The sequence below is a fragment of the Plasmodium berghei genome (genome assembly GCF_900002375.2).
Source record: "Plasmodium berghei ANKA genome assembly, chromosome: 12".
Lineage (NCBI taxonomy): Eukaryota > Apicomplexa > Aconoidasida > Haemosporida > Plasmodiidae > Plasmodium > Plasmodium berghei.
Window position 1 is genome coordinate 604,227 of NC_036170.2, and position 24,456 is coordinate 628,682.

Here is a 24,456-nt window from a genome sequence, read left to right on the forward strand (position 1 = left end):
TATAAAAAAAGAGACATCAAAATAAGCCATTTATTTAATTTTTTTTCTGTTTTAATTGTAAAAATATAATGAAAATTAAATATATTGGTAAAATATATTATGTAAAATAAATTTTTTATTTTTTATATAAACAGCGAAAATTATTACAAACATAAACATATTTATGGAAGAAAATGCAGTTTTAAAACTTTATATTCTTCATTTCATTTCTTTCTCTTTTTTTATTTTTTAAATCTTATAACTTCATCAAGGTGTATTAGCATCCTCTACCGATTTCATAAAAATTGCATTTAAAAAATAAAATAAAAATAGTTACAATTACAATAGCAACAGAAAATACCAAACATACAATTATCAAAAAGTTTGAAAAACGTTGAATAAACAACTGATACTGCAAACGGAATTGTTAGGATGTGCTGAATAATATAATAACACTAATGAATATAAATATATATGTGGAAAAATGAATAGAAAAAAATAATTGGGCAAAATTTTATAAAAATGTATAAAGTCATTTGGAAAACACACTTATATAATTTTAATTTTAACAATTTTTTGCATCATAATATAAAAAGAAAACATTGTAATGTTTATAAAAATGAAAAACAGCATTATTCGATAAATAGAGAAAATATACAAACTATACATTCAGGCAAATATGCACATTTGCTACTAAATCAAACAAAATATATATATATTAATGGAAATTTAAAAAATCTGCAATATCAAAAACATTTTAGCTTTGATGTTGGAATAGACAAAAATGAAATTGTTAAGCCTCTTAAGAATGAACATGCAAAAATAAGAGAATATATTCTGAACAATTTTAATGAATTTATTCCTGTAGGAATAGAAAAAGGTAAGCAATTTCAAAATAGCAAAAAAGATTATACAGATGATAAGGAGTTATCAAATATAACGGATGAAAATAACAAAAAAAAAAAAAAAATTGAGAAAGAAATGAAAAATAATAACGAATTGTGTAGCAAAGATAAAAGTGATAATGAAATAAAATTAGAAAAGCTTTTAAAAAAAAGAAATATAAAAAAAGACATCATAAAAATAACAGAAAAAGCTAAATATGAAATAAAAAGAATTATTGAAACGAATAATAAACAAAATAAAAACAATGATTATGTTTTAAAATTATATTTTATAGCTAAAGGATGCAATGGATTAACTCATTCATTTAATTTTATTAATAAAAATGATATTAAAGAAAATGATGAAATTATTTATGACAATAATAATATTGAAAAAAAAAATATACTTTTAGTTATTGATAGTAATTGCATCATTTATGTTATAAATACAATACTTGATTATTATAAAGACGATTTAACAGAAAATTTTATTTTTACAAATCCGAACATAACGTCAATATGTCCATGCGGGACAAGTTTTCACTTTTAAAGCACTAAAAAAATTATAAAACAAATATTAAAAAATGTAAACCTTCACATTGATTAAAAAATAAAAAACAAAATAACCCACACATTGAAGAGAAAATGAAATAGCAAAACCCTCATAAAATGAGTTGAATTTGCTGTAAATTTTCGTGTATATATATTGTTCATATTCGATGTACAAATATGTAACTATTTGTTTCAAAAAAATATTATTTTTTTGTTTTATATATTCCCCGTTTGTTTCTTTTTTTTTGTTTTTAATTTATTATTCCAATAGTCATTATTACCAATTGTAGTTTTATTTGCTTCCTACTTAAAAAAAAATAAATTATTGAATATTATTTTCCTTTTTAACTGTTTCCATTAAAGTATCTATGTCGATTTCTCCATCCTTGATATAATTAAGGTCCTGTAAAATGTGAAAAATATGAAACTATGTAGCGATATGCTATATATAAAAAATGGCAATGCATAATCATTATGAATAAACGATTAAATTGAGAAAAAATATAAAATTGTTAAAATATTTTTGACAAAATAAAGATAAAACTTGTATGAATTGGTGACTTAAGGTATATGCATTTGTAGATATTTTATTTCCTTTTCAAAATACCTTAGGGAATGTATTTTCATTTTTTTTCAAAATAGCGTCATTTTTTACAATACAATAATATAATATGCCATCATAAAAATATAAATCATGATTGTTATAAATTATGTTGTCTTTATTCAAATCGCCATTTTCATTTTGAGTGCAATCATTTATTTTATCGTGGCTTCTTTTGTCATTTTCTATTTCATCTGTGTATTTATCTTCTTTTTTGCCGATATTCGTAAACGGGATAGTATATTTTTGAATACCATGTTTTAAATAATTATAATCATCAACAAAAACACCCTTATTATTTGTATAAATATAACTTTTTAAGAACGAATTGGTAAATATAGGGTGCTTATTTTTATATGCCCAGCTTTTTGCATTAATTAAAATAATTTTTTTTTTTTTCGTTTTTTTAAAAGTGTGAATATATAAAATACATTTATAATTTTCATGTTCAAATGTATTTTTTAATTTGTTTTCATAAAATTGTTTTATACTATTTATTATATCAATTATAATATCTATATCATTCAAAAAATCAAAATAATGATTTAAATATTTTTGAGAAATAGATATAATCTTTTTTTCATATATATATACTTCAAACATGAAGCAAATATTTATATTAACATACTTTGAAATTATTAAATAATGCTCATTTTTTTCGTTATTTTCACTTTCTTTTAATTCTTTATAAACACTTGTACAACTTTTTAGAATTAGTAATGCATCATATAGTGTATTTATTTCTAAATTCGAATTATTTACAAACGCTCCTTTTTTTAAATTCTTTCCATCAACTCTAATAAATACACTGTTATTTAATTCATCAATTGAATTTTTTATTTTGTCTAAAATGCCTCTGAAATTTTTATTGTAAAATAATGCATTTCCTCTTTTTTTCTTTCTTTCACTAATCTTATTATTTTTATTTTCACTTATTTTTACATCAACTTTATTAGTGATTGGCAATTTATTTAAATCATCTTCTCGTTTATTATTTACGGAGGTTTGTAATATAGTGTCTTTTTTTTTTTGTTCTTCATCACTTAAGAAATAATAGTCATAACTTTTGTTGGATGAACTTTCTTCATTATGACTAGTTAAGCTTAATGATGTATTATCGGAATAAGAGGAAAAAGAAGAGTATACATTTTCTTCTATATTTTTAAATTTATTTTTTTGTACATAACTTGGGATAAATATAGAATTTATTAAAAGGTATTTTATCATTTCTTTATTTAATTTAATAATTTTTGATTTTATCATAATATCATTATATTTATCATATAAATTTTTATAACATATATTGTTTTTTTTGTGTATAGAACAATTATAAAAACCAGGTTCATGTATTTTGAAAAAAAAATTACTTATATAACTAAGCGAATTATTTATAGATAAAATAGACATTTTTTTATCATATAATTTTTTGTAAGATTTTTGGATACCCATCGAAACCTCTTTTTCTTCACTAAATAAATGTAATTTTATATTGTTAATAAACTGATTAAGTATTTTATTTTTATTTTCTTCAGTTATATTACAATCATCTTTAAACACAATCACCAATTTATTATCCCCTTTGTTTAGTTCATCATTTTTTGTATTAACTATATCTGATATGTTTTCTATTATGGGTTTTTCAGGATTCATAATTTTGTTAACATTTCCATCCCACGTTTTATTAACTAACAAGCATTCCCCCGAGTTAATATAAATTTTTTGTTTTTCAACACAAATGTTTATGCTCATTTTTATTATGTTATATTTATATTCAACTTCATCATTAGTATATAGTAAGAAAAACATATCAAGATATACATTTACAATATTTTTATAAATGCATTTTATTAGTTCATTTTTTTTTTCAAATGATAAAATGTCTTCGCTTATTATTTCACCATTTGCATTTTCAGGAATTTCATTACCGTCGTCACTTCTTAATTGTTTATGCAAATTTTCGACTTGCTCTTTTAAATAATTTAAAAAAGTATCATTAACTTTATTATCATTTAAACGAATTTCTATGTCCTTAAAATATGCCATTAAATATGTAGTAATAAATGAATCTAGGGCAACTACATTTTTATCAAATAAATATGTTAACAAATTCATATTTTTTTTTCTTCCTCTTTCAGTAGCATCATATTTATAATCTCCATTATTATTTTCTTCTTTATCTATTATACTCATTTTTTTTTATTGGAAATATAGGAATATAAGAAAATTGTACTGATCTGAGGCTGTGATAATTTTTTAAATATATTATCAAAATTCAAGGGATATCAAAAAATTTAATATATATACAAAAAATATATACTCCAATTTTAATAAAAAAAATTATTTATCAAAATATACTACGTAATTTGTATACCACAATATATGGATATAAACCATATTTGAAAATCAAACTACCATGTTGTTATATAGTGCAAAAAAAAGAGTTCGAAATAAACTTCATTTTTGTAAATAAAAAGTTTTTTTCCTTTTCTACATTTGGAATATTATTCTTTCGGAAAAAAGAAACATCAAACTTGTAAAAAAAGGTGTTACTTTATCCATACATATAAAGAATAACATATTTATATATATTTTTTTAATTTATTAGTAGTTTTATTTAGCATCTAGATGAGAGCCAATAAACTTTCTATGACAATTTCCTTTTAATATTAATTTTAAAAAGCATACAAAAAACACAAAATTTACATCACCTCTTTGTTTAGTATAGAAAGAATTTCCCCATATTAAATTATAGCATCAATTGGGTTGTATTGTCAATATTTATATAATGAAAATAGCAAATAATAGAAAAACAAAAACAAAAAATTGAAAAATATATAGTCTCTACTTATCGTCATGTATATGCATATAAATTTTCTTTCCTCCAATTTTATGCGAAGGGTTCGAATGGAAACATAATGGGCAAAACCTGGTACTTATAGACCACATTCAAAAAATATGTTTGAGGTTTCAATAAAATCCTACAACACATTCATTATATTATTTGTTTATCCATTTAATTGTTAATTATTTGAACTTTATGTTTTAAACCGAAATTAGAAAATACATATATCAATATGTATTATGTTAGACCAATTGGAAGGCAGTGTGAAAATCCCCAATTTTGTTTTCCTATTATTTAATTTTTTTTTTAAATCGCTTATTTTAATTACTATTTGTAACAAAATTTGATGGAGAGAAAAAATAGAGGAAGTACATTCAATGGATTTAAGAAATAATCTCAGAAAATGTATTTGGGAATACATTAAGGAACCCATTTAAAAAAAATATATGCATGCTTTATCGTAACTTAAATGTAAATATATATATATATATGACATAATGATAAATCAAAAAGCGGCACAAATATTTTTGAGGAAGTATATTCGAAAAGAAAGAATATTGCGCATGGATAAGGAAATCTCAAGAAAAAAAAAAAAAAAAAACACATTTAAATACAATTTGTATAATAAAATAAACATGTGAAATAAATGTAAAATATATATTGTAAATTTTCAATATCCATTTTATACGATATGCTATATTTTTTTTCACGCAAAATACATTTTAGCGTATCTTCTCCATATATACATATATTTTATTAATAAAATTGTTTTTTATTTTTACTTTGTGCATAAAATTTGTCATTTTGTTAAAATAAATACAAAAAAGTAATAATAAAGCATATTTATGAACATTAACAAATACATGGTATATATATATAATAAATAATATATATTCGTGTTGTTCCTTTCAATGATATGTTTACATGGTATTCAAACATTATATATACATTTTTTTTTTTAATATACTCTTAATTTTTCACTTATATGTTTTTATTTTTTCCCCAAACCGCTATGGCATATTTATAACAATGAATCTTTAGATTCCTACTTTTATCTATTCTTTTATTCTTCTTATTTTCTTTCTCTCTTTCTTCCTCTTCTTTTTTTTTGAAGTACATTTTTCATTCACACATGTAAATAAAATAAAAAAATAAAATTTAAGAACCGATCGAAGTAACCGTATAAAATGAGTGACGGAAATCCCTCTCACGTTTCCCTTTGATATTTTTAATATTATATCGGAGATAGGATATTTGTATATTTGGCAGTTATTATATTATTACTACATTTATTATCCTATTATTGTATTTTTTTTTTACGAAACTTGCTAAATATATAGGTGGTGAATGGTTATATGTGTTTAGATTGGGAAAAGGGAAGTTGTAATTGTATAAATATAAATAAAAATCTAAAAAGTATAAAGAGAAGAAACAAATAGTAACGACAAAAGGTGACGTAGAAAATGAACGATGAAAATGATAAAATAAAAAAATATATAGGTAGACCTTTGTTTGAGAATTTACATAAAAAAAAACAGATAAGCTTATTGTCACATAAATTGGTGGACATAAATCTAAAAGGATTTTTCAATTTGTTTTTAATAATAATAATTATAATCAATTTCCGAATTTTGTTAGAAAATATCAAAAAATATGGTTTCAATACTATTCCAATACCTAGCCGCTATTATATAATTAAAAATTTGCCTATACTGATCTGTTTTATTTGTTTGCATATTAGTATTGTTTTTAGTTGGATCATAGAAAGGTATTTCATTTGTTGGATTTGCAAATATTTCCTTCCAAAAAGCGGGAAAATCACAAAAATATTTGTAGAAGACAATTTTAATATTGAAAAAACAAATAATAATAAATTTCCTGATTCTGAATTTTCAAAAAATGGAAAATCTTCTCATAATATTATTGAAGAACCTATAAATAATCATGAAAATAATAAAAGTAACGAAAAAAACAATAATATGCACAAAAGAATAAAAAAAAATGATCAAGATTGTGCAAACAAATTAGAAGAAAATGATATAGGAACAAACAGCTCTAATAATTTAGATAATCTCAATACTGAACAAGCCAAATATGGTGAAAACGATCAAGGCAGAATAAATGAGTGGAAATATGTTAATTTTTCTATTTTTTTATTAAGATGTATTAACAGTATGTTTATGTTAATATTTCCTTATATAATGGTGATGCGTTATGAAACAGAGCCGATATTATCATCAATATTATTAACAATATCAATAGTTTGGTTTTTCAAAGCATATTCATTTCATCATATTTGTTATGATACTAGAAAATTATATATTGAAGGAATAAATTTAAACACAATAGACGATTCATTAGTTGATATAAATTATATTAAAAACTATCCATATTGTTTAAAGTTTAAAAATTACTATACATATATATTTATGCCTACTATGTGTTTTCAATATACGTATCCGAGAACAGAAAAAATTAATTGGAGGGTTGTATTTAAGAATATGGCAGAAGCTATTATATTAATGTTAATAATAAATATAATAACAAACGAATATATATTTATTATTATTGAACACACTTTTAAAATGAAAGAATTCAAATCACCAAATTTAACAATAAAAGCTATACATATTATTGACAGAATGTTGAAAATTTCTATCTTAACTATATATACATGGATACTTGGTTTTTTTGTTTTATTTCATAATTGGTGTAATATATTAGCAGAAATTACAAAATTTGGGGATCGATTATTTTATAAAGATTGGTGGAATGCTAGTTCTTTTGGGGAATATTGGAGAAAATGGAATTTACCAGTTTATTATTTTGTTTATCGTCATGTCAATAGACCTTTAATTTATTATGGGGTTAGCAGGAAACTGTCTATGATTATTATTTTTATTATTTCGGCACTATTACATGAGTATTTAGTTACAATTCCATTAAAAATTAAATTTTCTGGATATATATTTTTTTTTTTTGCGGGTCAAATCCCATTAATGCATTTAACAAGCAGTGATTATTTTAAAAAACACAAAAATATAGGAAATATCTTTTTTTGGATTGTTTTTTGTATTATTGGCCAGCCTCTTATACTTTTCATATATTATTATTTGTGGGCTCGCAAAAAAATCGCCCTATCTTGATTCATTCGAGAACTCACTATTTTTATTATCACATATATTATTATTGTTACTACTATTGCTGTTATTACAATTTTAATTATTAATTTTAACATACCGTATTTTGGGGATATACATGGAAAACATCCAGACACGCAATATTGTTTTTCTTTACAATTTTTAAACATAATTAAGTGGTACTGTTATTAACAAAATATCCCCAACTAAAGAAATTGTTGAAAGTGAAAAAAAATGAATGAATAACCCAAACTTACCAAAGATTATACCGATAATGGAGTTCCATTTTTTCAACCATATGTTTATCATTGTCAAAGAGGATGTTAATTTCCTATTCTCTTAATCTAACTGCTAGTATTTGTATTTATTATTCATTTATCGTTGTCATTTATTATTTTATGTATTTATTGATTTAGCCCTTTATATATCTATGTGTTTAATGTTTTATATACAATTATGTTTCCATTTTCATTTCATTTTATTTAGTTCTCTATTTATTATCCTTTTTATAATTATTCCAGTTTCACAACTAATCATTTATTAATTATTTTTTTTATTATTCATTATTATTTTTAAATTAAAATGCTTATCATTTATTTAATTTTTTTTATGCAACTCAATTCACTATTTCAATTTTTTATATTTGATTATGTCACATGCTTTATGAAATGTGTATGTTTTTTTTTTTTTTTTTAAATGACAATGTAACTTCCCCTCTTCTACACATTTCCAGTGGAAGCCTACAAAAATTACACATTAAAAAAAGTGTAAATATGTTTATAAAAAAAATAATTATTTAAAAATAAAACTAAATATTTTTTAATGTTTTTCGAAATTATTTTTATTGTATTTTTTTTGTCTTTGGAACTCGTGTGTGCTTAAAAAATTGTTAATTTATTCTATTTAGGAAAATACGATAATTATAAAAATATTAAAGTATATCCTTCTTTAAAAGGCGATCAGAAAAATGATAGTTTTGCATACATATGAGGGTTAATATAAATTACTATTAAATTAGGAATAATTTATGGATATGCATACATTTTATACTAATCAGACATAACTACAAACATACCACAAGCATTTTGAAATGGCTAAAATGCAATGAAGATTAATTCAAATAAAAGATTTATATAAATATAAATTTGTATAATAATTAAGAGGAAGTAAATAACTTATTATTTTAATTTTTTTTATTAATCCAATAAGTAGCACAACCTTGGTAACTAAATTTTTTTATTATATACAACATTCTTGCTACATACAATTTTTTTCATAATTTTCTTAAAATTTATGAATGAAAATATAGAGCAAGCAATATAATAACCATGGCAGAAGGTAAATAAAATAAATAAGAAATAAAAAATACATATATATGTGAATTTTTTTATCCATATAATAACACCTACGGTTTATGGTATACATATACACACAGGAAATTAACGTGTTTGAGAAAAATAAATATTTATATATACTATATATATGCATATAAAATAAATGAATCTGTTAAGTAAATATGATTTAGACGCATTTCTTACTAAACATTTGTAACAATTTTTGTAAAAATTACACCAATCTTTTGATTTTAATCTATAATATGTTTATATATATTGTTTATCCGTTTTTTACATTTTTTTTGGCAATTCATATTTATTTTTTCTCATTTTCTTTTAAAAAGATAAACTGAATTTAATAAAAGATTATCTAAACGACCTAAACATGTCGTCTCAAAATTTATGTAATATAAATTACTATAACAGTATTCCTAAGTTAAAAAAAATAAGGGATATAAATGATCATCCAATTTTGAATTGTCTAAGAACAAAATATAATGAAAGTAAAAAACACACACCAAATGAAAATGAACAATTCAAAAGTATAGACTTTGAAGGCTATTCAACAAATATAGAATCAGAAAGTAGTATTTCTTTAGAGCAAACTCATGATTATAGTAGCCAATTATCTGAGGGTGAAAAAGACGAAAATAGAGCAAAAAAAAAAGAAAAAAAAAAATTCCATACAAACAGTGAAAAGCCCCAAAAAAAAAAAATTATATTTTCATTTAAAAAAAAAAATGAAACTAAAGATAGTAATTCTAGTTACATTAAAAATTTTGAAATATCAGATCGAAATGATGATCATTTTGTAGAATCAACAAATAAAATAGAAAAACCTCTTATATTAAATCAGATAAACATGTCGAAATTTTGTAATAAAAATGTTTCCATTCCTTGCTCAAATGTAAACTATAATAAAAAGGGAGAGGAAAAGACTAGAAATAAGATGCATATAATAAACGATATTAATCGTATTAGTAATTATGATAACAATAAATATAATAAGAATAACAACAAATCACCAGTCTATAGTCACATATCAGAGTCACAATTTTCCAGTATAAATAATGTTGCAAAGAATAGTAAACAAATAAAAAAAAGAGAAAAGAATAAAAAAACAATTTTAAAAGAGGCATACAGTAAAAACCTAAAGGAAAATAATAACATAGAAGAATCGAATAATATGGAAAATAATTTTTGTAGAGGGATACGAACAAATGAGGAAAATAAATATATAACACCAAACAGATTAGAAATAGAAGATAAACATATAAAAGGGATAAACATTAAAAAAATGACAAATCGACAAAATACCACTTTTTCAAATGATCATGAAAAAGAATTGTTCCAATATTTAATTAAAGAAGCAAACAAAGAAATTGAGAAAATTATTATAAAAATCGAACAAAAATATAAAAATGAAACAGCTTACAAAATAAATAATATTAAAAAAGAATATGATGAAAAATTCAGAGAGTTAACAAAAAATGAAACCGATATATATATGCAAAATGAGACCATACTAGTAAAAAATCGTAATAATAAAGAGAAAATAAAAAGTCTAGAAAATACTAATTATATATTATTAAAAGAAATCGAAAAATTAAAAAAATATAATGAAGAAACTAATAACAATCATTTTCAAAAATATGAAAATATAAATAAAAATGAATTAAACACAAAAAAATTAAAAGACAAAGTTCAGATGATGAACAAACAAATAGAAGAATATGAAAAAAAAATAAATATGCTAAATGATGACTTGAATGCAAATTATGAAAAATATTTTTATTTTCAAAACAAATGTGTAAGTTATATATATACTTAGACATGTATACCATAGTTTACCTCATTCGTATAGGGATAGCTTTCTGAACATAACCATCAAAAAATTATTTTTCAAAACACTAGTATTTATATATATACATAATTTCTTCTTTATGTATATTTTTTTCTTTAATAGGGACACAATGAAAAGGTTATACAACAAAATGAAGAAGAAATGGTATGTTGAACTATTCTTATTAAATAATATATTTTATTCGTTTAAATGTTAGTATCTTGTATTAATATTACACTTTTTCGATGAGCAGTTCTCATTTTATTTAGAATTTTTATTTTTTGAAACTGTATATAATTATAATATATATTTTATTACTTATAAATACATGCATTGATTTGTATATATATGTTTGCCTTTTTCAGATAAATCTAAAAAAAAAACTGGAAATATCTGGAAAATCGAAAAGTGAAATTGAGCTGGAATTAAGGCAACTTCAAGATAAAAACATAAAGGTACCCCCCAAAAGTTTAACGATTTATTACATACATTATAATTAGTGTGTACATATGTATATGCTAAAATAATAATTATAATTTTGTTGCAACATTTTTTTCTCATTCTTTTAAATATAATATTTAGGTAGAAAGAGATATCAATAATCTAAGGGAAGAGTTAAATAAAGCAAAAGTTAATGTGTCTATTTTGAAGGAGAAAAACAACGAGGAGTAAGAAAAATAACCAATGATCACTTTATATGTATGTACATATTTCCTATTGTTCTTTCTTAAAGCCAATTATAGCTACCTTTGTTGGGGGAGTTATCTCTGCATACAGATTTTCATAAATATTTATACAAATAAGAAAAAGATATTAATATATAAAATAACAATCTTTAATAGCGTCATTTATTTCTGTTATTTTTTATTTTTAAGACAAAGAAATAGTGAATACTTGATTTCATGCTATAAAGTGGAGGAGAAGAAGTTAAAAGAGGACCTCGAAAATTACAAGATAGTAAAAAAGAAAAATAGCTAAATACATTTTTCGTTATCCTCATCATTTCTTTTTTTTTATTTTTTATTTTTTATTTTTCAAATCTTAATAGAAATATGCCATATCAGAAAATAACAAATATTCGAAAACTTTCGAACAAAAGCTTAAAAATCTGGAGTATGCTATTATATATATTTATATGAGAAAACAACTGACTTTGATTTATTTAACCAATTGATTATTTTCATTTAAATTTATACATATATTTTTTGGCGTCTTTTTTCACTTTCCAATGTAGAACTACACTCAAAGATGTGGAAAATGAGAAGAGTATTTACGAGCGGACGTGCTTAAAATATGAGTATACCATTTAATGCATATAATATAATATGCCTAAAGTTTTTGTTTATAAAAATATGTTTATATATTGTTGCATATTTTGGGGGGGGTACCTATATGTACATATATATGCATATAAATTTTTGTATCAATTTTAGAAAAATAGAAAAAAATTTGAGGGAAGAAATAAAGGATCTAAAAAATGAATTATATGATTGTAAAAATAAATTACACCAAGTGAATAAACCAATTCCCCCACCAATTCAAACTATCATGTTTAACGCCAATCCGGAATATGGACTTTCGCAAGGTATCAGTATAGCATATTATTAGATTTATAAAAAACGGAAAAGATAAAATGTACGAAAATAATATAAGGAAATTCTTAAACAATCATATTTTAACATGATTTTATTTTTTTAGAAAAAGAAAATGAACATAATATGGACAAAGTTCAAGTACTAAATAAATAATTATATTTATTCATAATTTATAGAAAATTATATTTATGGATTTAGCTAGCTATCATATATATAGCTCACTATATTTTTCTTTACATGCTATTATTTCATATTATACACATCTTTCATATGTATAAATACTATGTATATTATTACATACACATACAAATGTTGTATATCCCTTTTTTTCATTAAGGAAAGAGAAGAATTTAAATCGGACGAAATGTTATTAATAAAAATACACAATTAAAATAATATATTTTTTTAAAATATCAACGAAAACATGGAATAAAACATTTATGGCAATTTATCATAGAGAATTGCGAACTTTTCCTTTTTTTTAGTCTAAAAGAGCCAGACATTACCGAAAAAATAAATTCCATAGAAAAGCAGCTGATCGTAATTTATTTTTATTTTATTTATTTTTTGTTTGAAATAAGAAACTTATCTATTAAATTTGCATTTTTTTGCTTATCACTTTAGTTGTTAAAACTAGAAAAGAGTGCCAAAGAATCAGAACTTATACGATGCCCTAAATATGGTATTGTAAAATGCTCTCCGTTTTAGAAGAACTTCGCTTAGGACATACAAGTTTTGTTACTTTTTTTTTTGGAATTTTTTGTAGGAAAACGATCAGAAGAAATTAAAAAGAAGGCATGTTTAGAACAAAAACTAGCATATATTAATGACAAAATCAGCATTCTTAATAAAAATTTAAAATTGATAAAAAATAAAAAATAACACGAAGTATACCAAATGTGCTTTTATGTATGAAATCAAATTAAACGAAAGACCTTTTTGTTTTTTTTTCCCATTAATATGGCAAAACCATTTAACTTATATTACATTATTATATATGTATTATTATATTTATATTTTTATAAAAATTATGTAAGCATTTATTGTGGATATGCGTATATGCAATTTTCTGTGCATATTTTTCTATGCAAATAAATCAGTCTGCAAATTTTTAAAAAAGTAAAAAATAAGTTATGAAAATAAGTTTAATAAATTACTATATAGCGCCTTTGTGGCATGCATCATTTTCATTTTGTTTCTCAACTTTTTTAATTAAAAAATATATATATATATATTAATAAATTTTCACAATATTTGAAACTTTCTCTTTAAAAATGGAATAACGACGATTTCATAATTGTTATATGCTTGTAAAAATAAATAGAAAAGAAAAATGTGAAGGAATAATTTTTTTTTTTTTTTGGGGTTTTTATTTTTCTACCCTCATCTTCTAATAATACAATAACTATATAAGTATAGTTGATGGTATTGTTATTTATGGCCTTTTTATTTATCCCATATTCTTTGTTTCATTTTCTTTTTCTCTCCTTTTTTTTTATTTCTCTTTTCATTTTTCACACTTAAATAAGATGGTGAGAGAAGCCCACGAATTGCTTGATGGCAGCAGGCCAATACCTATAGACAAAATTACATACGAGTTATCTCAAAATATAATATTAGCATTTGATAATAATGAGCATATAAAAAGAAATAAAGATGTACAAATAGAAATTGAAGCCAGGATTGGATTAGTAATAGATAAGAATAAACACCGATTGAAATTGCCTATTTATACTGATGCAATTGTCGAAAATAACTTCTCGGATTTCCAATCTGGTGTTGATAAAGATTCTTTTCAGTATTTATTAAATTATTTACATAACATGTCACGAAGAAATAATACACAGTCTTGTACCACTAACAATAATAATACAAATGTGAATAGCAACAATACAAATTTAAACGATAACAACAAAGAAGGAAATATTCTTAATTTGAATAACCCAAACAAAAATGTAAACAGAAATGATACCTCGAAGATTGCCAATAGCACAAATAACGTAATAGACGAACATGAACAAAATAATAATAATAATAGTAATAATAATAATAATAATAGTAATAATAATAATAATAGTAATAATAATAATAATAATAGTAATAATAATAATAATAGTAATAATAGTAATAATAATAGTAATAATAATAATAATAATAGTAATGATTTTTTGAACGAAAAAGAAAATTCGATATACGAGTTTGTAGCTTTAAAAACATATAAAAGTGTAGATAAATATTATATACTAAAAAATGAGAACAATTCTCGAATTAGAGTTACAACTAATATGGATGAAAGCGAAAATGAAAAAAATCAAAGTATGATAAAATCTTTACATAAAGAAAATATAAACACATGGAATGTTTATATTGGTAATAATAAGGATTATTTTGATGATGATGATGATGAAGAAGAAGATAATGATGATGATGACACGACTAAAAATAAATATAACAAAAATATGAATAAGCAAAACAATAGTAAAAATAAAGATAATAATACAGATGATTGTTTAGATTATCGTATATCAATAAACTTAGAACATACAAAATCTATTAGTAAACTATTTTTATCAAAAATTACACCAGTTTATGAAAGGTATAAAGAAAGAACAAGTTTTGTAAATAAATATATGGGTATTCAATTCGACTTAACAAAAATAAAAACAAAGGATAATAATGAATTTTATGAAATCGAAATTGAAATTCCCACAAAAAGTATTTTCAAAGCTATGTCAAATTTAAGAAATAAAAATGATTCAAATTATTTGCATTTTATTTGTTCGAATTTAATAAATAATGCTAGAGGGATATGCAGCCAATTAAATTTATTTAAAAAAAAGCATTTTATGAAAATCGGATTAAATAATAATGATATATTTCCATCCATACCAGCTTCTCAAGTCAATTATTCTCATTCTCAAAATGAACAAAAATTGTTTAAAAAATATGTACATTTAGTATTCCCCATTGTAGGAGATTACATGTTTAGAGTTGTTTCAAAAAATGAGAAAATTATTCAAAAAAAAATAAACGATAGCAATATATCGAGCCACGACAAACTTAATATGTTTAAAAATATAATAGACATTAGAAGGCATAATAAAAAATGTACAAAATCAGTTACTCAAACATATGCAGAAAATAGATGGAAAGTTGTTAAAACTGAAAAAGCACAAAATGTTATCGTTTTGGCATCAGATAGTAGCGATCAAAGTGATGGAGAAGAACACCAAAATAGTCAATATGAAAAAATAAAACAAAATAGAACAAGCGGCCAAAATTCACCATATAACAATTCTAGTGAGAATAATCCACATTTTAATGATCAACATAACGAAGGCAATGATTACGAAAGCAATAATTTACATTTTTATAATGACGAAAAAAACGATACTGAAGCAATAAATAATAAAAAAAATAAAGATACCAGTTTTTATGATGATACATAACTATTCAAGAATACATTACACGTGTTTAATAGCTAACATTATTTTTTTGTATGTTTTAACATATATATGCAGCATAATATATGTATATGGGTAGCATGTGTATTATAATTGCTCCCACTTTGAGGGGTTCATATACATATGTCTATTCACACTATACACATGCATATATATACCCATGTGATAAGCATTCACTATTTGATTTTATATTTATTTTAAAACTACATTTATTATGTATTGTGCATAATATCTTTTATTTTAATATTTTTTTTTAAATATAATATATATATCATAAAAATGCCAAAAGGAAAAGAAAAAAATAATAAAAAAAGGAAAAATGTTACAATTCATTGCATAGATATAAAATATATACACCATAGCAAAGAATAATTTCTAACCTATTCGTACCTTTAAAAAAATCGAAATATGTTTATAATGATGCTATAAAAGAGTTTCCCTCATTTTAATTTTTATGCACACTATTTTTTTTGAATTTACATAACAAAAGGGTATATAATAATATATATAGGATTAATTATTAAATATATACTTCCAACATTAATAATATATATATTTGAATATAGGGAGTGTGATGTTAGATACAGTAAAGTGCATACCAATTTAAAATTATATATACATCAAATTGACCTACATATTTCTCTTCGATTAAATATGTATGATCATGTATATTTATGAAAAAAAAATGAGACTAAAAGTGCAATATATACCCCATATATTTTTTCTCAATTTGTGTATAGCATGTAGAAAGGGTTTGATATCTATACACATATTATTAATATAAATATATAATGGGAATCACACTTTTATTCTATAAGTTTATAAAAATTATATTTTTATTGTCCCCTCTGCCCCCTTATATGAATACAGGAAGTATACATTCTACAAAAAATATTGAGCAAAAAAGTATATAGATTTTTTATTAAATTTGTTAGGAAAATATATTATGCATGAAAAATATTTATATAAGCTTTAGAAAAAGGGAAATAATTTGGTATATGTATACAATATATACTACATAATAAAATTTTGTATATATCATAAAATATACACTTATATAATTCGCACTATAATGTGCTAGAAAAATAAAAATATTATAAATTTCTTGTAATATTTGTAAGCTGCAAGTTTTATCGGGTAAAAAAAAAACAATAATATTGCAATATTAGGAACAAAACACCGCACTATATGCTATTTAGAAGAGTAAACTCCACAAATAAACATAAAATAATGTAATTATAAATAAACGACAAAACGATGAAAAAGAAGAGGATGCGTAGCAAAATATAAATGCACCAAATTTATTTTATGTATAAAATCAATAAAAAAATATAATTAATTGAAATAATCACTTTAACATTTGTATAAATTAAGTGTATATATATATATATATATAAATATCTTTGCATCAAAAAATAATTCATTTTACATATTTTTAAAATATTTAAATTTTGCTTACAAAAAAATATTATAATAAAATACAAATAAATTTTATATTATTTATAAATAAACATTAGTTTTAAATACAATTTTTATATATAATTACAAAATTCCCACTTATCCAAAATGAGTAGAGCAAAAGTTTTTTTTGATATTTCTATTGATAACAAAAATGCTGGAAGAATAGTATTTGAACTATTTAATGATATCACTCCAAGAACATGTGAAAATTTTAAATCATTATGTATAGGAGATAAAGTAGGTTCACGAGGAAAAAATTTACATTATAAAAATTCAATATTCCACAGAATTATTCCCCAATTCATGTGTCAAGGTGGTGACATAACAAATGGAAATGGCTCAGGAGGTGAATCAATATATGGAAGATCATTTACAGATGAAAATTTTAAAATGAAACATGATACCCCAGGTTTATTATCTATGGCTAATGCTGGACCAAACACAAACTCTTCACAATTTTTTATTACACTAGTTCCATGCCCATGGTTAGATGGAAAACATGTTGTTTTTGGAAAAGTAATTGAAGGCATGAATGTTGTAAGGGATATGGAAAAAGAAGGATCTAACAGCGGATACGTCAAAAGGCCCGTTGTTATAACCAACTGTGGTGAGTTATAAACAATAATTCACTAGTCCAATAATTAGCTAGTCAACAATTAACTAGTCCAATAATTAGCTAGCCAACAATTAACTAGTCCAATAATTAGCTAGCCAACAATTAACTAGTCCAATAATTAGCTAGCCAGCAATTAACTAGCCCAATAATTAGCTAGCCAGCAATTAACTAGCCCAATAATTAGCTAGCCAGCAATTAACTAGCCCAATAATTCGCTAACCAGCAATTAACTAGTCCAATAATTAACAAACCAAGTATTGTGTTTACAATGTGTATTCCTACAGTTCAATGTTCGTAAGTATGCGACTGTGTAAGCAAAGATGTATTTACTATAAAACTAATTTAGTTTTAACTACATTTTTAATATTATAGAAATATTTATATATAATTTTTAATTAATATGTAAAATTCTTATATAATATACATATATTCTTTGTAGAAACTGCATTATTTTCACTGATACATGAACATATGAAAAACACATTAACTTTAAATTTATTAATTTTTGCACAAACCAATTTAATATAACTAAAGTATAATACATTTTGTGGAACAAACCTGATATTCATATTGAGCACTTTAATTTTAAGAATACTTGAGAAAACGATAAAATTTTAATAAATTAAGAATATATATTTCCAATTTTAATATAAAAAGGAAAATATATGCCATTATTATCGATTTTTCTAATATCAACAATTTTTATAAATATGCTAATAATAGTTTTAAAAATCAGATTAGCATAGAATAAAGTTTTACTTTAAAAACAATTACAAAAACATGTTTTTTAAAAATGTGAAAAAAATTAATTAATACATTAAATAAATATATTTGTGACTTTATAGTCCTTTAAAATATTTAAAGGGTATATAATGATAAAGAATTGAATATTGTTTTATTTGATTCTCTTCATAAAGCGCTTATGTCATCATATGGCTTCTTCAAATTTTTGAGTTGATGCTTTTCAGATATTGTATAGGATACGATCATAATTGATAATATTATCTATATAAGTGATCAAAATAAAAAAAAAAAGCATTTTTAATGTGCGAATAAATATTTATATTCAAATTTTTTAATAATCATGTAAGAAATGCCATATATTATCTATAACTTTTAAATCATGTATCTGCATATATATCCTGGGAATATATACGACATTGCAGTTTTAATGGCTATAAATATGAATATAAGCATATTTTTTTATGTTCATTTATTTAATTACCTTGAAAAGGAATAAACAAATCCATATAGACAAGGCGAATGACAACAGTGAAATGTTTGATAAATAATTTAGTCTGAAATTTAAAACAAAAGAAAATACATATATCCATATGAAGTTTACTTATCTTATTATGGGCCTATGGAAACGAATGTATCTAATTTTATATACTCAGAAATTTTTCTTATTTTTACTTTTTGCACAAATTCTTACCTTGGAAGTGAACATACAATCAGGGTCACAACTGGCATTGACATATATCCAAGTCGTCTAAACATTTAAAAGATTAAACATACATTGTATAAAATTGTGCAGTTGCAAAAATATATATGAAAAACAGGATTAATAAATAAAATGAAAATACATAATGATATCATAAAAATTTTACCTTGTTGGTATATGTGAAAATGAAAAAATATTTTTGCAAGGGACTTCAAATGATAGCGTGTTCATGTAATAAATGTTATTATTTCTTGTTCTTGAAATTAATACATCTGCTAACAAAGTCTAAAAATGAAAAAAAATATATTTTTTGTGCATATTATATGTATGCAAAAATGCAGAAAATATTTTGTTTTTTTATTAATTGTGAGGAATTATATAATACAGATATTTGCATAAATACATGCATATATTTATTAACTATATTTACTTGAAAATATCTGATTAAAGACTCGGATTTTAATTTGTTGTACTTCAAAAGGTATGAATGTTTGCACCAATCAACACCAACCTCAAGTAATAAAATAATTACCAACCAACTAGTAATACTAAGGAACGAATTTTGTGTTCTATAAGCTGTTGACATTTTCAATAAAACAAGAAAAGCATCTATAAATAAATAAAATCGTTCAACAGCATCTGAAGCTACAATTGTGAATAAGGATATTTTGGTAAATTTTTTAAATACTGTTGATTTTATTTCTGTGAAATTGCTCATAACTAAAATAAGAAACATAGTAGACTGAAAATAAAAAAAAAGAGATATACATGTGTATAATTATAGGAATAAAAAAACATATATGTACACTATATTTCTTAATTGTACAACAAAAATGAAACAATATTTCTTATTTGTATTATTATTGAGACATGTTTTCTGTTGTTTGATCAAAATTTATCACAAGAAATACATATCTATAGAAAGAATGATAGAAAAAAATATAACTTACCTCTGAAGAATTAATTGCAATGTTGAGAGAAAGGAACCGAATGAGATGGGCAAAAGCATGAGTCAAAATATAGATGAGAACAAAAATATATTGCAAAATGAATTTGATTAATATACTTAAAAAAGGATAGAATATTGGTAATTTGAAATTTGCTGGCATTTCATTATTATTTTTTAAAAAAGAAAACATATTTTTTTCCTTATTGAAATAGGGATTTGTGTTATCATTATTTTTATTATTCTTTTTAAAATTAATGCCTTTATAATTTATATATATATCCGAATTTGTTCGATACTCTTTAGTGAAAATTTCTGAGAATTTTATTTTTTCATTTTTCTTTTTTCCATTTCCCTCTTCCTGTAATATATTATTACTATTATTATTTATTATGTATTTTTCTTTTCTTCGCCCCTCTAAAGATTCATTGCTAAAATTTTCATCATCGTTTGTCATATTATTATAGTGATTGCGAATTATATATATATATGATCGTAAGTTTATAATCCTTATAAATGTTCTAATCATATTATCAATTAAATCTTTGCCTAATGATCTCAATAATCTTTCTAAAATTTCAAGCATGTTTAAAACAACATATAGTTTCATAAATGGTTGTGCTCGAATATAATGATAAATTCTAGATGTATCAAGAAATGAAAAAATATATATACATATTAAAATTAATGATGTTCTTATTAATCCACTATATTCTGGGAAAGATAAATTTAAAAAATTTATATGATCCTTTAAAAGTTTCTTTTTCATATATTTCACATTTTTAACATTTTTTTTTTTTTTTTCTGAATAATGTTCATTACATGTATAATAAAAATAGCTATCATCATTTTGTTCATTCATCGTAAAACCTTCATTTTTTGTTTCATTATTTATTTTTGTATTTTCTTGACTTTTTTCGTATATAATATTTTTATCCTTACAATTTGCATCATTTTCTTCTTTTCTTTTTTTAAAATTATGTTTTTCATTCAATTTTTTATTACTTATATATTTATTAGCTACATTCCTTATATTAGTAAAATTCACTGCCTTTTCATTTTCGTTTGTAGTATGCTCAGTCTCTATTTGTTGATTTTTTTCTACGTTTGATTCATGTACTTTGTTCTCTAAATAGCTGATCTCCCCATTTCTTTCCTTTCCTTTCCTTTCATCCTTTTCATCCTTTTCAAATTCTGGCTTTTGAAGGTCGCTGTCGCATGCCTTTATTTGTGCTGACACGTTATTCATTTCCTGAGTAGGGTTTATATGTTCTTTATATACTTGGACACAATCATCATTGCCGTTGTTTTTTTCATTTTTGACGTTATCACCAGTTTGCTGTTTACTGGGCAAATATTTAATTTCAAGGGATCTGGTGATTATTTTTGTTTTATCCTCTTTCTTAATATAATTAAAGGTGTACAACTTTTTAATATGAAAAAAGTGTATTATATTCATGTATATAATGAGAAAAAACGAATAAACATATTTAACTATATATTTAAAAAAATTGAATAATTTTTTTGTTACAAAATTGAAAGGTTTAAATAGAAAATAAATAAGTATAAATATTCTATTTTTTTTAACATTTTTATCAAAAGAATTTATACTATATAATTTAAAATTTTTTTTTTTTTTTCTTTTTCTTCCAAAACCTTTTCTATTAATATCAATAGAGCTTCCATCCCCTATACTTCTACTATATGCATAGTTAAAATTTACTAAGGAATTTTTTTTAACTAAAGCATCGCGAATATTTTTTTTATAATATATTTTTTCTGAATATTCACTATCAATGCAATATACTTTTGGTACATAAAAGCTGCTACTATAATTGCTATGATATTCATCACTACTTCCAATATTTTTATTATCTAGAATATCTAAACTACTAGTGTTATTATTTTCTATATCACTATGAGAACAAGTAGTATTCAATTCATCACCACAAGTTTTGCCTTGTTTTATTTTCATTAATACTAAATTATTTTCCATAGAATTATTAATAGAATCGTTTTCTCCAGAAATTATCACATCCTCTGAAATTGACACATTTTTATATGTAAAACCATCTATATCATGATGACCATAAAACTTATCAAATGTATAATTTTTTAAGTTGTAAGAATAATCATAAATTAAATTTTTATTATTTAGATCATTGCTGTCATTAGTTTTTATTTTTTTACCCGTTCTTATCATTTCAGTATTTATAAATTTATTTGAATTTTTGATTACTCGAGCTTTGTATCTTTTTAAGTATTTAAAATTACAAGTGGTTGCATATTTATAAAATTTGAAATTTTTGATATCAATGAAGCGATTTAAAAAATTGTTACTAATATTTTTTAATAAAATGTATAATAAAATACAAATTGATCGAATTACTTGTATAGGCATAAATGTTATGTCATAAAGAATATTATCTAAACATAACAAAAATGATAAACTCATAATTTTTTCAAAAAAAATTGGCACATATATCATATGCTCTAAAGCGTTATCTGGTATTGTATGTGTTTTAAAAAGGTCATCCAAAAATTTGTAAAAATCATGTTTATTTTCTTCCGTGTTTTGATTAATGTTACTATAGCTCATATGTTTTAAATTATTTTCCATACCTTTTTCACCATTATAATTTTCTTCAGAATTTTCATTATCACTATGGTATGGCTCATAATACCTTCCTCCTTTTATTTCGTCCAACACAAAATCATATAACGATATTCTATTCATATCTTTATCATTTTATTTAAAAATCATAGATACAGGGGGGTGATAACGAGCAATGTTATAGAAAAACTCCAAAAAATAAATGAAATAAATATGAAAAAGTGCAAAATAGTATAAAAATATATATAGACATACAAAATGAAACGCCACAATATGTCTTTACACGCGTGTATTATTAATATTATATTTTTATACACGTCTATATCAGATTCCAATATATATATGCATTTATATCTGTAATCATAACTAGGAGCAAAATGAGTTGCACTATGTTCATATATCTATTTTCACCTTCAGAATTTTATCACGATATATAATCTTAAATTTTACAATATTTTAAATATTAATGGAGGACAAAAAATTTGAATCATGATTATTTGAATTATTTTTTTGTAAAAATTAATCTATACTTCATGAGATTGCAAATATGTATGGATAATTAAGTTGTGTTACGATCGGAATATATCTCAGCATATTTAAGAATATATGTATTCATATACATCGTAAGACTGCAAAATACTTATTTCTTCGCGATTTATAACGAATTGCACGTAAAATCAGCAAAACAAATATTGTAAGTCCCCTTCTTATTCAATAAATTTACTTCAATGTTTTATTATTTTTTTTTAAATATATATAAGCAAAAAAAAAAAAAAAAAAAAAAAAAAAATTTTGCTTGCTGTAAATTGATCAATCAATTATATATAATATGCATATATTTTTTATTATTATGAAAATATACTATTCTTAATAATTTCTTTTACCAATACAAACAAAATATAATTATTAAAAATTGTACTAGTGTATAATAAAAAAAACAGAAAGTATTATATACCGTTTCGTATGTAAACAAATAATTAAATATAAATATGCATGCTTTCCAAATTTATTCTTTAAATCCTATCAATTGAATTTATGCATAAAAAAAATGCATATACCCATATTAGGATTAGGCACTTATATATTCTTACGCTATAATGCAAATGTATGCATATTTCATTAAAACTTAGATTATATACAA

At 22.4% G+C, this 24,456-nt stretch overlaps 7 protein-coding genes across 7 annotated transcripts; 5 read left to right on the forward strand and 2 right to left on the reverse strand.

Annotated features, from left to right (window-relative positions):
• Positions 1–501: 501 nt before the first annotated feature.
• PBANKA_1216000 (iron-sulfur assembly protein, putative) lies at positions 502–1,413 on the forward strand (the record flags this gene model as incomplete). The annotated part of the gene is made up of 1 exon (XM_034566220.1): positions 502–1,413. The coding sequence occupies one exon, from the start codon at positions 502–504 to the stop codon at positions 1,411–1,413; it is 912 nt and encodes a 303-aa protein (XP_034422838.1).
• A 324-nt stretch (positions 1,414–1,737) lies between these two features.
• On the reverse strand, positions 1,738–4,206 carry PBANKA_1216100 (regulator of initiation factor 2, putative; the record flags this gene model as incomplete). The annotated part of the gene is made up of 2 exons (XM_034566221.1): positions 1,738–1,818; positions 2,023–4,206. 2 exons carry the CDS (start codon positions 4,204–4,206, stop codon positions 1,738–1,740), a joined length of 2,265 nt encoding a protein of 754 aa, XP_034422839.1.
• Positions 4,207–6,321: 2,115 nt separating this feature from the next.
• Positions 6,322–8,004, forward strand: PBANKA_1216200 (diacylglycerol O-acyltransferase, putative; the record flags this gene model as incomplete). Its single annotated transcript, XM_034566222.1, has 1 exon — positions 6,322–8,004. The coding sequence occupies one exon, from the start codon at positions 6,322–6,324 to the stop codon at positions 8,002–8,004; it is 1,683 nt and encodes a 560-aa protein (XP_034422840.1).
• A 1,322-nt stretch (positions 8,005–9,326) lies between these two features.
• On the forward strand, positions 9,327–13,652 carry PBANKA_1216300 (conserved Plasmodium protein, unknown function; the record flags this gene model as incomplete). The annotated part of the gene is made up of 14 exons (XM_034566223.1): positions 9,327–9,336; positions 9,677–11,142; positions 11,299–11,340; positions 11,541–11,630; positions 11,758–11,843; positions 12,051–12,132; positions 12,224–12,288; positions 12,410–12,472; positions 12,609–12,760; positions 12,874–12,908; positions 13,108–13,136; positions 13,256–13,310; positions 13,395–13,452; positions 13,537–13,652. The coding sequence occupies 14 exons, from the start codon at positions 9,327–9,329 to the stop codon at positions 13,650–13,652; spliced, it is 2,349 nt and encodes a 782-aa protein (XP_034422841.1).
• Positions 13,653–14,299: 647 nt separating this feature from the next.
• PBANKA_1216400 (mRNA-capping enzyme subunit beta, putative) lies at positions 14,300–16,219 on the forward strand (the record flags this gene model as incomplete). Its single annotated transcript, XM_034566224.1, has 1 exon — positions 14,300–16,219. One exon carries the CDS (start codon positions 14,300–14,302, stop codon positions 16,217–16,219), a length of 1,920 nt encoding a protein of 639 aa, XP_034422842.1.
• Positions 16,220–17,800: 1,581 nt separating this feature from the next.
• Positions 17,801–18,313, forward strand: PBANKA_1216500 (peptidyl-prolyl cis-trans isomerase, putative; the record flags this gene model as incomplete). Its single annotated transcript, XM_034566225.1, has 1 exon — positions 17,801–18,313. One exon carries the CDS (start codon positions 17,801–17,803, stop codon positions 18,311–18,313), a length of 513 nt encoding a protein of 170 aa, XP_034422843.1.
• Positions 18,314–19,220: 907 nt separating this feature from the next.
• PBANKA_1216600 (cyclic amine resistance locus protein, putative) lies at positions 19,221–23,438 on the reverse strand (the record flags this gene model as incomplete). Its single annotated transcript, XM_034566226.1, has 6 exons — positions 19,221–19,316; positions 19,537–19,609; positions 19,747–19,803; positions 19,922–20,040; positions 20,186–20,497; positions 20,706–23,438. 6 exons carry the CDS (start codon positions 23,436–23,438, stop codon positions 19,221–19,223), a joined length of 3,390 nt encoding a protein of 1,129 aa, XP_034422844.1.
• Between the last annotated feature and the right edge of the window lie 1,018 nt (positions 23,439–24,456).